Below are 18,308 nucleotides of genomic sequence, written 5' to 3'. Positions count from 1 at the left end.
AACTGCCTTATTCTGCTTAGGGCTTGTAAAACAACTTTCATACTCCACAGTCTCACTAGATCTAATTTTGAAGGCTACAGAAAAAGGAGAAAAGCCTAGTAGCAAGTTAGATCTGTACGCAGAATATCTCCCAGGTCACCCTACAGAAAAGCACCTGCGCTTCTTCAGCTGTTTCCAAGCCAGCAGGTATAACACAGGAAAGACAGATGAAAGAGACTGTGCTGACAGCCATCCAAAACAATGCATTCTGCAGCCAGGGCAATGAGCCAGAAAGGGAAAGCAAACAGAGGCCTTCAAAGAGCAACATGGGGCTGGACCAAGAAAACACGTAGGCTGCATGGTAGTGGCTCCACCATACGGGATTTTGTTGGCTTGACTCAGCTGGCCATAAATGTATAAGTTTACACATTAAGAGTTTTTTTCCCCCCCCAACCTGAAACAGTTTGTGGTCTAGGGATAAGAGAGGGAGCCAAAGACACATGAATTCTCATTCCTTCTCTGACACAGGCTACTGCACTCCCTCAACTCCTATGCCTCAAAATCCCACTACCTGTTTCACAGAAGTACTGGTAAAGTCACTGGAAATTTGTGGAAATTAAGAGGGACGGGAAGATAGACACATAAGAATTATGGCAGCTAATACTTCATTTGCTACCAAGTGCTAAGCTTTAGTGATGTGTAACGTGAATTTTTTCCCCATGAATTAACTTAATCCAAAATGATTAGAACAGTAAGGAAAAGCTCATGATTATTCATATGTTACATCTCCACTCTCTGAAATACAAGTCATTTTGAAAAAGTATGTTTTTCCATCCTCAAAAGGGGCTAAAAGGAAATCGGAAAACTATATACCTTTTAAAGTAAGTAATTGCCCACTCTGTATTTTGAATGACGATCACAAATTACTATTTACAATAAAAACAGTTTTAAGGTACATTTTTGAGGACACTGCTTGCAGTTAGCCACATTTCCCACCTGATACAGGTTTAAACAGTGATTCAATATTCTTGAAGACTGGCTACTGAAGGGGATGTTCAGCAGTTATGCAAGGCATGCCCCTGAGCTTTTAGGATGGAGTAAATTCAAAGTAGATAATCTCTTAAGAATTAAAAAAAATAAAATAGGCACACTAAAAATAAGTCTCTCTTACCTATTAGTATCCTATTTTTTGCAATGCCATTTTTAATCTCATCGTTGATCAAGTCTGTAAGTCTCCGGCACATAGAATCAATACTTTCAATGTGTTCTGGACAGTCGTTAGAGATCTTATACCTGTCAAACCACACAGTGGAAAAGGCTCCCTTCATAGGTGTATATGGCCTGAAGTGGTGGAAGGAAAGAAAAAAATTATTAACCAGGCATAAGAGCAAAAGCCTACAGCATATCTGATAAATAAAAATAATTCAGTTTCTCTCCAGTGAAGGAGAGAAGGAACCTCTTTTGGGTCTAACTCAATTCACATCCAGTCACATTGCATTTTCTTGCATTCACAACAGTCCTTCAAGAATGAAAACAACTTTTGGAAGCTGTATAAAATACAAGTTTCAGTCAGTTCAATGTCAAGGTTGATCAATTGTCAAGTTGATCTAAACATTTTAAATCCTAACCCTGTCAAGAGGTTCTTAATCAAAGTTAAGGTTGAAATCCACCTTGGAATAGGACAAACTGAAGTAACTGCTAAACAAGACAGCTTTGCAGGAGGTAACATATTTATGGGATTCACTTGTCTTATTCTTGTTGAAATTGACACTAGCTGGATTTCATGAACCTATAGGTATTTACAAAAATATCTTCCCTCTGTCAACTTTTCTTTTTCTTAAATACAGCCATCCTCACCTTAATGGGGCAGATCTCATAAAAATAATTGAAAGAAATGCCATGTTGCTTATTGGATTGGTGCACAGACACAATCAGAGACATAATGATACTTTCCCCCCATAACACCATGTTGTCAGATTAGTATTTTAAGTGCTTAAGCATGCTGCCCAATCCTCACATAATCAGAGAAGCTGCAATTCAAAGCAGCCTTTTCTGTGTTTTTGAATAGAGAAGACAAATAAGAGTCTTGAAATCCCAAGAAAGGTGATCTAATTGCCTTGCAATGGCTCTACAATTTAATACCATACACACTGCTTTGAGACCAATGCCTCATCTCCAAACCAAGCCCCCTGAAATCCTTAATTGCAATGTTTAATCAGGGGGCGCATTTTTCATTTTTACGTAAGCTCAGATCAGATTACAATCATTGCCTATAAACAGACAGCCTTGATAAATTTGTCTGGATGGGAACCCACTGAAAATGCTAACATTGACTTCTGTGCTCTCTCTGGATTTTTTTTCAGTACTAGGATTAAACAAAACCACAACTAACTTAAAATGAGAAAGCCACTATTTCAATTATTCTTAATGAAGAAACAAATTCTGCCTTTATTAATACCAGAGAGGTTTCACAAATGTAAATGGCTATTTCTAAACCAGGAATACTGCCACTAGTACAAGCGTCCAAGAGGCAGTACACTATTTGCATTACTCAGTCACACAAGTCAAAAATGGAAGAACACAGATTTTCTTCTGCCCGGTGCCATGAACATGAAATAAATGAAGTCGATGACTTAGAAGCTGGTAAGTCAAATATAAAGAAAGAGGCAATAAACACCAACGGACAGGTACAGACAGACTACACTGTTTCATCTTTTTGAGCACAGCTTCAGGAACAAGTACCTAAAATTGAACATTATTCAAAATGGCATAAAAGTATGTGGTCAAGCTTAGTACAGTGTGTGCCTTAAGCAGCCCCTTATTTCCTTAATTCAAATTAAACCATACACTTAAGCACCAGAATTAACAATTTATTTTTTTTTCACTTGGATGATATGACATACAGCAGACTAAGCGCTTGGGCAAATAGCATTTAATTCACAGTTTTAGTTTCTCTCTCAAACACTGGTTAAAATGCTTAACAGCCAGAGTGTTTCATTTTCTATGACAACCAGAGTACCTTATACTTGTGTGAGAAAAGATGTGTAAGGTTTTAGTATTATTACAGCAGGTTGACCCAGGACTTCCATGGAATAGAGATATGCATTTGTATTACATTACAGAAATTTACATTTACATTACAGAAATATTAAAACAGGTTTCCTCAAATCTGAAAGACAGAATCATAGAATTTATAAACAGCACAAAATCCACTGAGATTATAACACTTGATCAGACAATGAAACTCAGGACTTTTTACCTGCTGTCTTTGCAAATTCTTCAATAAGACAGATGAAAGACTAATGTGTCTTAACCCTACAGGAAAAGACTCACAAGCAAATGGACAAGATGCTTTCAGCTGTCTCAAAAACATCCTTGCAACCACTCTTGATTTCTCAGAAATACATTAAAAATAACCTTTACATAAAGCTGAGAAATAAGATTCGTTTAATGGTTCACTCAACTGGCACATCTGTTTAAGTCATTTACCTTGTTCCTTAAATAAATCCCTTTATTAGCTGGCACACTACAACTCAGACATTACCACGGTAAACAAATATGTTTGGCATGGAACCATCTGTACAGCTCCAAGAATACAGCACAAAAATTTTTCATACAATTAAACCACAAAAGAAAAAAATAAGAAGAATCCCTATGTCGCAGTGACACTGGAGGTTGAACTGAAATACACAAGAGCAAAGAAATACAGAGTGGAGTGAAAACTCCATCCGGTAAAATCAGCACGGTCAGTTAAGGACAGTGCTAGACCAAATGGTCAGCTTTAAGTTTAGGGTTTTTTTGTTTTCTTAAGTTTAATAAAAACTTGTAACATTAGTCCTGATGATTTATTCCTGTGTGCCTCACTTTCATTACTCTCTTTTTCAAACGATTCTAAAAATAAAGCTCCATGTCTCTAAAAGGTGTGCTGTTGAAACTCGGAATGAAAATATATAGCCCCCCCAAGTTCTGTGTTTGTTCTGTCTTTTTTGTTGTTGTTGTTTGTTTACTTTTAAAGGGGCTATGTGTTTTTGTTTTGCTTGTTCTGAAGCACACAAAAAATTTAAATCCACATAAGAAAACAAGAATCAAGAACCCTCTCTCCCAGAATCTCTCAAAAGAACGCTCTCTCAAAAATTGCACTCGTATTTAAGAAACATTTGAAACACAATTTCCTATTAATTGAACTAACTCTTAGCATTTAAAAATAAAAGAGAAAAGATGATGTAAGGGAGACATTGTTAATATCAATCAGCATTTAAGAGTTTTTCAGCACCCTGAGGAAAAGAATTTTTAAAATGCTTCCCAACATCCTCAAATCTCGACCATGTTTTCTGATTACTTTATAGGTCTGATTTTTTAAGGGTGTGCATTGATCTACAATTGTTTTCTCACGAATACATTTCTTGTGTGAGACAGCAGTTTCAAGAAGATCCTACACACCCAATATTGGAATGTCTTAAGAGGAAAATATATCCTGTAATATCTTAGTAAGTATTTAGTATCCTTTCAATCTTTTAAACTTGTATTCAAATAGAAGTAATTTTCACTGTTTATTTCACTGTAAAGTTTCAAAGCAATACAGATCATTCAAGTTTTCAAAAACTGGAAGATAGGTTAGGTTCTGCCAATGTGAGTTACATACTAACCATGAAAACATAACCAAAGCAGGAAGCAGTAACACCATCTTTTCCCACCTTCCTGGAGCATGGATTATATACTCTAGACCTTCTTAATCACATTTAGAAGTGTGCTAGTTTGACATTATCTTAAGTTAACAGAAGTGGAGAGCAACTGAATGATGCTACACAAGGTTCAAATTCAGCTTAAAACACATGCCATATCCTACCTCCAAAATGATGCTATTAGCATAGCAATTCACATAAAACTACAAGTATGTTTTTTCTTTATCCAATAAATCACTGTCCCTGTCATTTTAAGTTAAAAGACAAGCCAGTACTGCTAGCTGCTGTAAATAAGAAACATAAGAGTAGCAGACAACATGTTGACAAATATTCTTCCTCCAACCCTTTCTCCTGATGCACAACTGTATCGCTACCTTCACACTCAGTGCTATGATCACCATGCTAATGCAGTCACATAAAACTTAGACCACTGGTGCTGGCTTACAGCTTGCTTGAAGTTCCAGACAGAACTAGCAATTTATAGTGAAGTTAGGCTTCAAGAGTCAAATAAAAAAGAGAAAGATCAAAATTTTTTAAATCCTCACTTTTGCTTCCTTCCCAAATCCATCTTCTCTCAGTTCGGAGGCACAGAGTTGCATGAGACATTGTAATGTTGTCTTTTGGAAGACTGTGCATCCCTTCAAGAAAATCCACAAAGCACGCTGCCAGACTGCTTAAGTTCTACCTTACTCTGCTCTGGTGAAACCCCCACCTGGAGAACTGCGTCCAGCTCTGGAGTCATCAACACAGGAAAGACATGGACCTGTTGGAGCAGGTCTAAAGGAGGCCCACAAAAATGATCAGAGGGCTGGAGCACCTCTCCTATAAGGACAAGCTCTATGAGAGAGTTGGGGTTCAGCCTGGAGAAAAGAAGGCTCCAGGGAGACCTTATTGCAGCCTTTAAGTACTTAAAGGGGGCCCAATAAGAAAGACAGGGACAAACTTTTTAGTAGGGTCTGTTGTGATAGGACAAGGGGCAATGACCTTAAACTAAAGGAGGGTATTTTTAGACTAGATATAAGTCTGACAGTGATGAAACTCTGGAGCAGATTGCCGAGAGAGGTGGTAGATGCCTCATCCCTGGAAACATTCAAGGTCAGATTAGATGGGGCTCTGAGCAACCTGATTTAGTTGAAGATGTCCCTGCTCATTGCAGGGAGGCTGGACTAGATGGATTTTAAAGGTCCCTTTTAACCCAAACTAAGCAAGTCTTGACTCTCCTAAAGCCGATAGCAGGTTTTTCCAATGAAAGCAAAGCTACTTCCCAGTCCCAAATTCTCTCCTAGCATAATGTCACTGCTGATACTAGTACACTGCAATAGAAAATCTGGTTCATAATTCTGCTTTTTAATTCCCACCGTCTCCTTGAAGTGGAAAGTGAATTTTAAAAGAAAAGGGAGGGGAACGCAAAGAATCCACCTATTCAAATCAGAAATATAATTCAAAGCTCTAGTCCAAAGTATATCTTGGGTTAAACTGAGGTTCAACATATCTTACTACTGAAGCTTTGTGGTACGGTAGCAGAGCACAAGACATGTCAGAAATTTAAGCACCTTAATTGGAAGTATACTTTAAAAAGTTTTAAAAAGGAAGGCAAGAGTCATCTCCATGAGGAGTAATTTCAGCTGTTCCTCAGAAAAGGCTTTGCCTGTTCACTCAACCACATGCAAACGCTTTTGATAGAATTGTTCTGGATATATATTGCCTAAAACGAAAACTAACTGAGCCAGTAAAGAACGGTTACTTGAAGAAATACTATGTTGACAGCTTTTGTTACTTGGGACAGTATCTTAGTCATTCAAGACAAAGGAACCTGCAATAGAAGCTGCAATAAAACTCAGCAGGGCAAATTCCAAGTTTGCTTCTGTTTCTTTGTTTCTGTTGGGTTAGGTTTTCAAAGGGGCAGGGTGTATAAATTATGGGGATTTCTACTAATCAGAGCAACAGCAATAATGTTATGGTTGAGAAAAGATCATAAACTACCTTTTCTACACACTACCAGTTTCTTAGCAACCAGGTAGTAGTAGCTGTTTTATGAATTCACTACAGGAAAGTGACAAGAGGCAAACCAAAGTTCAATCTGAATCAGCTGTCCATTATGGGGTTTGAAAGACTCTGGGATTCAAAGCGGTATCTTTCACAAGCCAGTGAGTGGATGAATGACACGAGCTAACCACTGAAATCCCTGAAAAGGCTGTAAAGCAAGAGCACAGAGTGACACATATAACTTCAAACCCCACAACTGCTTGCTGTAGGGGCCACATAAAAACCACTGTTTTCAATTCTTCTGTATTGGAAAATATAAAGAGACAAAAAAAAACAAGAGGAAGGATGTCTAAGAGCATGATGTAGTTAAAGGGATTAGAAATCCAAGATTATTGTCACCATGTTCTACTTTGTTTTCCCCAAGCATGACTAAGTGCTTATTGCATTCCACATGGTATTTAGTGTATGACGAAAGCATTACATGTATGTATATCCATGTTTTCCTCATTTAATGCAATAGGAGAAATAAAAGGAAAATATGAAGTTTATCCAACCATGCTTCCATCATGATTATGCAGAATATGTTAAATTTCTTCTTAAAGAAGGAGATGAAAGAACCACCCCATGATACCAACCAAAACCCTTTCCATTTGTACCTCAAACGTCCACCTCTAAAAAGACTTCTTTGTGTTAAATTTATGAATGAGGTTGGGACTTACAGAAGTGAAGGCTTAATAACATTTTCTTGAGCCAAAAATAGTATGATAGGCACCATGCACGCTCCCCTACACAGCTCCGCCAATCCATCTCAAGTCTGACCTGCAGTACCCCTGCTGCTTTTCCAATCCTAGGCCTCTCACAAGTAGAGGCTGCCAATATAGCTGAGCGGTGCCAAATTGTTTGGTGGTTTTGTGATATAGCCAAGTGGGGACTACGATCAGATGAAACTTATTTCCACCCATAAGCTGAGCAAAGATGCGAACTTCAGGGAAAGGCTGGAGTACCAGGCCATATAATACTGAGCAGTCCTTACCAGCCACATACTTAGAGACAAGGGAAATAAGATTAAATTAGGGAAAAAACCCAAACAAAAAACCAGACAACAAACTCTGCATAGAGACTTATTGGCCACAGAAAGGTATGTTGAATGAATGTCAAAAAGATCCACAAAATAGCTGAAGAAGTATTTCTTTCAGAAGTTTACTTTCTAACTTGCGAAAAGAGAAGAACTGTCAGAATGGCATGCTAGACAACGCAAAAAATCTTTGACCTAGATTTTTAAGGGAATTATAGAAGGTAAGGTATACTTATTAAAACAAGTGGAGTCTAAATGGTTTTAACTTTACCACATTAGCTCCTGCAATGCCAATTTAAACTATCACTTTCTATTAAAAAAAAAGAAGGTTAAATTGGGTGCTACTCAGTTCTGATTTAGGAACTCAATAGAAACCTAACGTTTAAGTCACAGTTGTAGCAGCTGAAACAGTATTTAAAGCTGTAGCCAAATCCTGACCCAAATAAAAAAGGAAAAAGGAAACCCTTTCCTTTAAAACTATTCCTGTAGACATGGCTTTATGGATTGCATCAGCTGCTAGGGCTACAATTTGAGCTTCTCTTTTTTAATTAAAGATATACATTAGCATTACAAGGGAGAGGAAACAGAATTCTGTTATGTTTAACAAGTTTAATCTATGTACAGAAGCACTGATCTTGAAAGAAAGCCAGATAAAGTTAAAAGAACCTATAAAAACAAATTCTCTACTCATTTTTAAGTATCCCAGTTGCCTACATTACAGAGAAAAACCAAAACCTAAGCAATGTCTAAAAATTTTCATTTGTAAAGCAAAAATTTGCACGTCCCAGCTACCTGTATTTAACTTCCAAACATATTCCAAATTCAGGTGCCACTACCCTTACTACATCACAGAGACTTCAACTCCACATATTTTTCCCTTTTTTATTTAAGCCTGCTTTTTACCACAAGCATTTTACTTAGAAATTCTGCAAGTTTTTCTTTTCTAATAGTAAATTGCACTATCTACATTCTGCTATTTTTGCTCAGGAAGCAAACAAATATGAGACTCATAGGACTTTCCAAAGTGATGGGGGATGAGTGTGACAAAATGCTGCAAACACTTTACCTGTCCAGGGGACGTGGTCATTCTCTACACAGACCCTGCACGTTATAAAAATGATTAAAGAAATCTTTTCCTAAAAAGCAGAACTTTGTAAAAAGAGACCTGTAGAGAATAGTAAAAAACAGTCCTATAAAATGTAGTTCAGTAACATTCTATTGCTTTCAACCGTAAAATGGAAGTATCCTCTCTAGCGTTTGCTGAAATCAATGCTAATGAAGCCAGAGAACATGTTTTAGAATTCTTCTAGATTATATGCTGGATGGTTTTCCAAAATAATTTTCAAACATACTAACTCTTGAATGAAAACATGTCTGAACCTCTGATGTTTTAATAAGTGAAACATATGTATGTTTCAGTGCCTGGGATAAAAACTAAACAAAGTGTAAACATAAATCCCATCCACCATGCACAAAGAAAACTTCCAATGCTTTGTTGAAAAATGTGAATTCCACTGCTTTTCAGAACTGTATTTAATAGAGATGAAGAATGTATAAGGTCAAATCTATAGAGCTATCTATCAGCAGAATTATATCCACCAAAAACATGAAGAGGTATTCCTGACCTGCAGTTTATTCTGCCAAAGCCTCTAAGCATTGCAGTAATATCATCAAACCTGCTTTTACTGGCATAACTACTTTGACAGAGAGTGTTCAATGTGTATGTGGTAAGTTACGCTGGAAAAGACAGGAGTTTATAGAGTATGAACTACATCCACATTAGCAGTATTTTGCCAGAAGAGCGTATTAGCCAAGCAATCCTCGTATGGTCTTGCCTGACTTCAAGCTTTTGTTTGATTTCATCATCAGTGTAAAAACCTGCTGGCAAGCTTTGCACTCTGCTCCTATAATTGACAATACAGTGGCAGGTTGTGCCACCCACAGAGACTCTCACTCACACCGGTGTAGCCTTCCCTGTCTCTACATGACCAAAGAACCTTCTTCAGCATATCTACACACTTATAACAGCCTACCTATAGGTCTCATTATCAAGGATGATGAATTCCCTCATTGGTTCCAGATGTATTTGAAATTCTTATCAAAACACATATACATACACATGCAAAAACAGGCTATATATTTCAGTTCCAAATGGAGATATAGTTATTTTAATATCTGCCATTCGAGTTTGGATGTTCTAGGCCTTGTTTTTACTTTCTGTGGAAGAAAGGAGAGCAACCATTACAAGTGCTTCAAAGAGCATAGCGTGTTTTGGACTTGAACACCAAACAACATTCTGTAAAGGCTTCTGTTATTTTGGTTTCAACCACTAACATGCATCTTTACAAATTTCACTTCAGCGTTGCTGCAAACAGTGGCAAACATTATTGTACTTAAGGGCATCTGTTTTATTTCACTATGTCAGCTAATGGTGCTTATCAGCAACAGAGGGCTGTACAATATTCCCAAGCGTACTTCATATTGACAATCGAAGACAAACAGGGTGGGTATTTTTTATTCATTGAATATACAACTTTTCACAGTTTTGCTAAAAACCACTTCTGAATCAACTAATGCATGACCTCTAACTGCTCTAGGGAAGAACAAGAGTAACCTTGACTTAAAAAGTAAAGGGAGTGAAATTAACTGTTTATTCACATCTTTTAATTACAACAGTATCTGTCTTCCCATCTGTTTACTAAAATACTGAAATCTAAAGTCTGAAAATACAAATAAATTCCCCATAAATAGCACTCATTTGAGTCAGGAGATCTTGCTGGTTAATCATTTATACATAGTTTACGTCTGTAGTTATCCAAAGAAACCAAAACAAATGAGAAAATGACTGGACGCCAGAAGTGCAGTGGGATGGAAAAATGAAGCACTGACCTAACAGATGCAGTCTGAGGTGCTCTGGCTGCATATAACATGTGAAAAATATTGTTGCATAGGAAAGCAAAACCTCCTGCATTTGTCTAGTACCTGCTGTGTTGACAGGGAAGAAATGGAGCCTGTCAGTATGTGTGATGTGCCACTGATAACTCTAGCCATCACGTTAGCCTGCCATCAATAGAGTCATGAGCATGTTATTTACTGAAAATCACATTCACTACCTACTAACCCAAAACACACTTCTTCAAAGACTTCCACTCATGGGCTTGATTTTCTGTAACACAGTGAGTACATTCACACTGCAATCTCTCAATTGCTTTTCCTGCCTAAGTAGATCATAAAAATACACAGTCAAGGAAAGTTTTTTTCCATATATTAGTGAACGCCAGACAAAATCTGCTATTATACTTGTTTATACTCTCCAAGAAATTTTTTTCTGATTTTCAAACCCCTGTACCTCAAAAGTCCATGTAGAATGCCACAATTTCCTTTTCTTTTCAGCATTCATCCATGCTTACGCACAAATTCAGAGAGAAACTTAAGCCCCATTACCTTTCAAGGAAACATTTTCCTAACCTAGTCACAGACACCTTAGAAATGAATTTATATTATGCAAAAATTAAACATCTCTGAAATATAAGGTCATGTCTCTAGACAGCTAAATAAGGTGCCCAACTTTTAGCCTTTAGGTTTGACCTCATTAACTTTCAAAAACCTACGGGTAAATATATTTATCTATATTTCCGGCCTACCACTGAACCCAGAGCATCATTTAATAACAAGATTTGTGGCTACAGCAAATGTTGGACTCAGTTCTCTTTGAAACAGTTTGGGGCAGGATTTGAACTAGAAGAAATGTGCAATTCTAAATTCCCAGTCCTTTCTCCAGCAGCTGAAGATCTATCACATCTTACTTGCCGAAAAGACCGACCACCTTCAGAACTGAAACCTGGCGTTAAATACAACATAGTATTTTAGTGGTTAATTTAGGGGAATATATTGAACATGGCTCTATAATGCCATTACAACACAAACTGGAGTATTGTCTTTATTTATATCAAGAAGATGGAAAAATGCCATGAGGACAATGCCTGAATTTGAATTAGAGAATACAACTTCTGTGAAGTCTTAACCATTTAGAGTCTTAACCACTTAAAAATCACAGTCCCTGGGCAGCAATGCACCATCGAGCTCCAGTTTTGCCAAAAAACATATACGTGAGAAAGGAAGAAGCGTTAATGACAGTGTGTACCAATATTTACAAGTGTATTTTACAGTACTGGAATAGAGTAATTTAATCCTATGGTTATAATGTATTAAACAATACCTGAGAGGAGCCGTTGGGTAAATTACTTTTATATGTTGGAACGCCATGTCTTGATTCAAAATTTGTTTTATCCATGCTCTTGCTCCTTGGCCCGTATCACCTGTATCACACAGAAGAGTACAACAAGAATTATTCTGTGCATTTAGAAAAAAACCTACATAACACCAAATATACCAGATAGACCTGATTTCTAAACCACAAAGTTAATCCTCCAAAAACTTTCTAAAATAACCTCAATCCTCTTTTCAATGAAAATGGACTCAAAACTTCTTAGAAACAGACTACTTAATAGGTCCCACAGTGTAAGTTTAATAAATATTTTAGTATATCCAATGGCTTAAGTACCTCTTAATCAGGTACAAGGCCTTACCTCTTACGTGCAGCTAACCTTATTTGCTGGTAACAGTGATAAACAAAAAATACTGACGAACAGTTTAAAAAGCGAGATAAAATATCTGCTGCTCCCCTGAGAAAAGATAGTTACTTTTACTACAGAATTTTATGTTAATCCACCTCAAAACCCCATCAAGAGCGTAAAAAGGATCTTCAGATTTTATTATGATAACATTACACGTAGGCTTTAGAGGAAGTATCAGTCAAACACTCCCAATGTTTTGTAACAGTGCTTAAGACATGAGTTTGGGTTTAAGTTATCTGGTGGACTCCTCAAAAACCTTAATCCCAGAGTCCTGTTTGAAAGCTAGTTGAGATCTGACTCTCAAAGTATTTTTTCCAAGTCATATCAACTCAGCCTATAGACAAAACCCCTGTAGACTGAAGTGCTATGAACAGATATACAGGATGAAGTCTTATGCAGACAACATGTCTGCCTTTCAAACAAATACACCAGACAGTTTCTAGAGCTTGTCTTTGCATCACTGGTACCTTCAACCATAACTTCACTGCCACCTCTCTGCACAGCACGTGCACATAAGTGTCCAATAAGAGTTAAACAATGCTTCAAGCTTGAGGAAGGTGGCCCATCAAGGAATATGGTTTAAAGTAGGCAGTAATACAACAAGTTCAACATAAAAAAATTGGTGGGGATTCAGCAAAACTGGCCGCCACTCATACCACAGGACTTCAGTCTTGTTTGAAGTAAAGGCTCCCACATATTATCAAGTCAAACTGCTAATCTGAGTTAACAGTATTCTCTATTATTTTATCTCAAGTTGGTCAGTTTGACTTTAGAACTCACTTTATTTTTTTCAATAAAACAGCCAAACCACAAGAAAAAATATCACTGCCCTACGCCAGGCTTGCTGCCATGTTACATGGGTTCATCTGAACAATGTCACACAAATATCTTGATTTATTGTCACAATGATTACAATTCCCCAATGGAGAAGATTTGTTCTTGCTTTATTTAGCACTCAAATAAAATTCAGTGATCTTTACTTACACACACAATTAATGCACCTTCAGAATTAAAACAGAAGGCAAGAAGGATCCAAACCCAGCATTTTTTTCTTTTGAGCACAAATGGCATAACCATGAAGTTCTCTTTTTGACCTAAATACTCTAGGTGACAAATAAACAATAGGGTCGCAGAACTGACACAAATCTCATTCTGTGCTACATTAAACAGTAAAATCAAAGTTACATCTTTAACTGGATGCTTCAGAACACATTCCCACAATCACTTTGCTTATGCGAGCAGTATGGTCTAAAGTCCAAACACACCTATGGTTCTTGGTAGACACTCCTGACATGCAAGGGTTTCCCCATGGTTGCTGTCACCTAATTTATGAACAATGTATCTTAAGGAGCCTTAAATAAACATGTTTTTCCCATATACTTCTTTCAGTTAGAATGCAAAAGTCTAGGCTTTGCAAATACACAGTACCAACCCTCCAGTAGGGTCAACCTAAGCAATCACCTGAATGCTTATAGAATTGGGACTTACTTAGGTCTTTACAAACTCCTTAATGGTGCAGGACACATCTTTTATTGTTTATTCACATTTCTTTAGTTTTGCCAAGATCAGCAGAAACATTTACAGCTAACGAAGCTAGTCTATGAAAAGTTAATAGAAAACTCATTAAGTACAAGAAAATTGAACTATGACCATCTGTGTGTCAGGAGTCCCCTGGTCCAAACGCTCTGCAACTGCTGCAGAGTGCTTGCATTTTGATTTGGTAAGAATAGGATCTGGAGGGGAAGGAGACAGAGGGGAAACTATGACACCAAATAAAACCCAAAAACCTTCCAAAAGGTTTGTCTTTCAGGCTGTTCTTAGATTTTAGCATTATATGTTCTTTTGGATACTACTAAAAAGAAACAATGCACAGAAAATTCTGCTTTAAGTCTGTTTACAAACCTGAAATAGACTAATGGCAGCAATCTTACCTTTTCCCCCGCCTCAAGTAAAATAATTTTCTTTTCAAATACAGCTCGAATTTCCAGAGTGCAAAGTTTAAACTTAACAACATGTTATATGTAGACTGCATATTAGGAAAAATTTCCTCACCAAAAGGGTTGTCAAGCTCTGAAACAGGCTGCCCAGGGAAGTGGTTGAGTCATCATCCCTGGAGGTATTTAAAAGACACACAGACATGGTGCTTAGGGACACGGTTTAGTGGTGGACTCGGCAGTGTTCAGTTAATGATTGGACTCGATGATCTTTAAGGTCCATTTCCAACCTAAGTGATACTATGACTCTATGCATGTTACAACATAAAAAGTTGTAAACCTAAAGTCTAAAAAATTATTATACATTTGTTACACCCCATTTGCCTCCTCTACTGAGCTACCAAATGGATCCTCTACCTAAATTTGATGTACAAGTACCAGGAATTTTCTAATATTTTTCTATACCATTTTGCATTCACATTCTCCACTTGTTATAATTTGTCTGGAGCAAGTATTATGAAAAAAATGGATTCATGCCATTTGACTGCCAGTTTCCATCACAAGCACTGTGCAGAAGGTTTACAATTCAGGTTTACAGGCCAGCCCACAGCAGCAGCACTGCGGCTACTTCTGTTTTAAATTCTATTCTGCCGAACTGCTAAACAAAACCAAATAAAAGCACCCTTGTACTTCCCCATTGCAAACATTACGACTGAAATCATATCAAACATGAAAAATTGTAGAGTACTTTAACCACATGTGGAATCAACCTCTAACCATAATCTTCCCTTACTCCTCCAACATGAGAGAAAATTATGTCCTCAAGCATTAAAGCATTAGCATTGACAAGAGGGCTGAACACATCTTATGAACTCCTTTCACTTTCATTCTTGAAGTCACAGAATTTCAGAAAAGCGAAATTTAACTAGATTATAAAAATGAAACTAATTAAATAACCACATACATCTCCGCAAAACTAAACAGAAGCATCAGCTAAAAGCTGAGAGAGACACTGAAAGAGTTGAGAACATTGCCGTATCCAGCTGAGCAGCTCAACAGAATTGATTCCCAAGCCCTTGATCTAATACAGACCTTCGATTACTGTTTTGTGTCTGTTGTGGTTTTTTTTTTGTTTTGTTTTGGGGTTGGTTTTTTTTGTTTGTTTGGGTTTTTTGTGTTTTGTTTAAAGTCAAGTGGCCTTTGTTGTTGTTATTTAGCATATTAGAAATAACCTTTAAGAAGGAACACCAACAAAGCATACGCTCCCCTCCCGCCCTCGGACTGGTCACTGATGCAGGTGGCTACCTTCTGCAGATGGCGGCCATGAAGCCAGTTTGGACACAGCCAGGACCCTTCCGGACAGAGAGCTGTCAGTCTGTTAACACTGGCTTTTAACAGGTGACAACAATACTTTCAGCCTGATCCTTGAAAACGCCAAAAGCCATCTTAATTACGTAAATCGCATGTGACTGCCCTTAGAGTGGAGGAATTATGGGAGTATCTTCTGGAAACGAAGTTCCCATGGCAAAGAACACCGAGCCAGTGTGTACCAGCACCGTCCCTAACCCACACCCCACCCACCTCAGCCCCGGGACGGCCCCTTCTTTTACCCCCAGAGGCTCCTCCGGGCCGGCCAGCGCCGCCGGGAAGGCGGAACCTCACACCCCTTCTCCTCGCTTTCCAGCCGCGCCCAGCCCGCCGGCTGCTGCGGCGGCCCCGTCCCGCTGAACCCCTCACGACTGAGGGGGCCGACCCGCCGCGCTCCCGGCAGGGCCCCTCGGCAGCAGGAGGCGGCGGTGCTAGCCACACCGGCCCCGCGGCTGGAGGCCGGCCTCCCCCAGCCCCGCCGAGCCCCCCCGCCCTGGCCCCGCCGCAGGGGAGAGAAGGGGTTGGGGGGAAGCAGCCACCTGAGCCGTGCAGGAAGATGAGGGAGGCGGTGTGCCTGCCCGCGGGGGACACCACGCTCCTCTGCAGAGCTGCGGGCGCCGCCATGCCCAGCGCTCCTCCTCCTCCTCCACCTCCTCCTCCCGAGCCAGCCCTGCCGGAAGCACGGCCTTACCGCGCCGGCGCACAGGCGGCCCCAGGACCGCCGCCGGGCGGGGAGGGAGTCTCGGGCCTCCTTCAGCGCCTCGGAGCGCAGAGCCTTGTCTCCCGCCCCCAGTTCTACTCAGGCGCTGCCGCCCGCAGCTCTCCCGGCCCCACACCCGAAAAGTTCCCACTTCTGACGCCGTGCTGTTACCAAAATCTACTTATAGAAAATGCTCTGTCCGTCCATGGTCGGCGAACTGGGGGTCAAACAGTGAAGGGGGTCACCCCGCTCATGTAGTAGTATGTGTTTGGAAAGGCCGTGAGGCCTCAGCCGTGCCAGGTGCTCGCTGTCACGAGCGAAGGCCCCACTGTCAGGGAGCTGAGGGGTGGCAGGGGAGCTCCAAAGGCTCCTCCAGGGCGCTTCAGGGAGCGATGGGCCTGCACGGACCAACGCTGTGAAGGTCCAAGAGACATTTGAAAGCTTGTCTGGCCTTAATCTGTGTCTGAGCACAGCCACTCTGGTGCTTGTGATAGTTTCTACCAAACTGCTGTAAGGGGATGAGGAGTAGGAGCTTTCTTTTGCACTTTTAGGTAACTTTAATGCTTTCTAGGTCATAAGACTTTCTTTTTTATTTTTTTTTATTTTTGTGTTCTAGTGATGGGTTGATTAACCACCTGCCTTGGTGCTTTGAGGTCTGTGGCAGTGGAATAAGGGTGCCCAGGCATAAACTCTGCTATTGCCATTTCACTAGCCAGGTGCAGTGCGAGCCAGGGGGCGAGCAGCAAGTTTACAGATTAGTTTTGCAGTTCATCATGGAGTATTTTGGCAATCCATAGGGGCACACCTGTTAGTCCTTAAAAATGTAATGAAACCTTAGCCTCTTGAGGTAGCATGTTATTACCTTCAGAATGGCCTGTGGGTTGAGTAGATGAGACATCAGTGTGTGTATAATATGAAGAGCACGCTGTGATTGTATTTCTGTTCAAATTACTGTCCTGACTACTATTTTCCTATATATTTAGGCCATGAAATCATAGGGCACCAGTTAAATGTAGATTGACAAACGGCATGTTATGATGCCCCTTCAGAATGTACGCAGCTGTCTTTTTAATGTATCTAGGAACATTCTACAGCGGGTCTAAGAAGTAAATAGAAGGAAAAAAATCTGATAGTTGGGAAAATGACAAAATTGCGTGGTGGGGAGAGATGAAAGATATATCTAAAAATTTCTACAGTGTCAGTTGCCCAATTCAAGAATACAAAATCTCAGCAAAGTAGTGCCACCATGAAAAAGCTGGTGCCTGATAGCTAAAGACACACCTCACTTTTCATTTGACTTGCAGTATACAAAAATAATTGTGGTATTTGAGACATCAAGGCTCTTTTTTTTTTTTTTAAATTAACTTAGCAGGACAGTTTAATCGTGATCATAGGACATATTCACCCGTGTAATTATACTTATTTATTATATTTTATCTTGCCATCTTTAATGAGAATTTTTGAGGGCTATTATACGTGAAGGGTGACTGAACAAAGGTACAACAGTGACGTGAGGCTTTGGACAAACTCTTCTGCACAGTTAGGGCAACAAATCATTATCAAGCCTTTTTAAAGCTTATAGTTTGTCATTCCCTGCCTCTGAGTTACAAGCTTGGAGGTAAAAGATTTCTTTGTGCCAACAAATAAAGCTTGATGCCAGGAACAAAACAAAGGCTAAAATATCAGATCATGCAAAAATAGTACTGTAGGTTTGGAGGTTTTTTTGTGGGTTTTTTGTGGGTTTTTTTGTTTTTGTTTTTGTTTTAAAGAGAAACAGTCAACACACAAGATTTATTTTTTCTTTTCTGTTAAAAAACAAGCAAAGGGCCATCTTTATCTTTCTCTGAGTGGAGAGGGCTTCAGGGCTTGAGGGGAAAGACTAATATTTAAAAAAAAATTAAAGACAAATAGACAACTGCATGGGGACTTGTTTGCTCAGAGCTCCTA

General features: G+C 39.2%; 1 protein-coding gene across 2 annotated transcripts in view; it reads right to left on the bottom strand.

Moving 5' to 3' along the window:
- LYPLAL1 (lysophospholipase like 1) overlaps window positions 1-16,315 on the bottom strand; it is a 28,449-nt gene extending 12,134 nt beyond the window's left edge. Inside the window, exons 1-4 of one of the 2 annotated variants that reach the window (XM_074168476.1) lie at window positions 16,201-16,315; window positions 14,412-14,469; window positions 11,942-12,041; window positions 1,151-1,320 (exon numbers count right to left, since the gene is read on the bottom strand). In XM_074168476.1, coding sequence (XP_074024577.1) covers window positions 1,151-1,320; window positions 11,942-11,988 — 217 coding nt within the window. In that variant the 5' untranslated portion in view covers window positions 11,989-12,041; window positions 14,412-14,469; window positions 16,201-16,315. The remainder of the gene's footprint in view (window positions 1-1,150; window positions 1,321-11,941; window positions 12,042-14,411; window positions 14,470-16,200) is intronic. The other variant, XM_074168474.1, reaches the window with a different exon arrangement.
- Between the last annotated feature and the right edge of the window lie 1,993 nt (window positions 16,316-18,308).

This window comes from Numenius arquata, chromosome 2 (assembly GCF_964106895.1).
Source record: "Numenius arquata chromosome 2, bNumArq3.hap1.1, whole genome shotgun sequence".
Classification (NCBI taxonomy): Eukaryota; Metazoa; Chordata; class Aves; order Charadriiformes; family Scolopacidae; genus Numenius; species Numenius arquata.
Note: the sequence above shows the minus strand (reverse complement) of the source record. Positions and strands in the feature narration are given on the sequence as shown.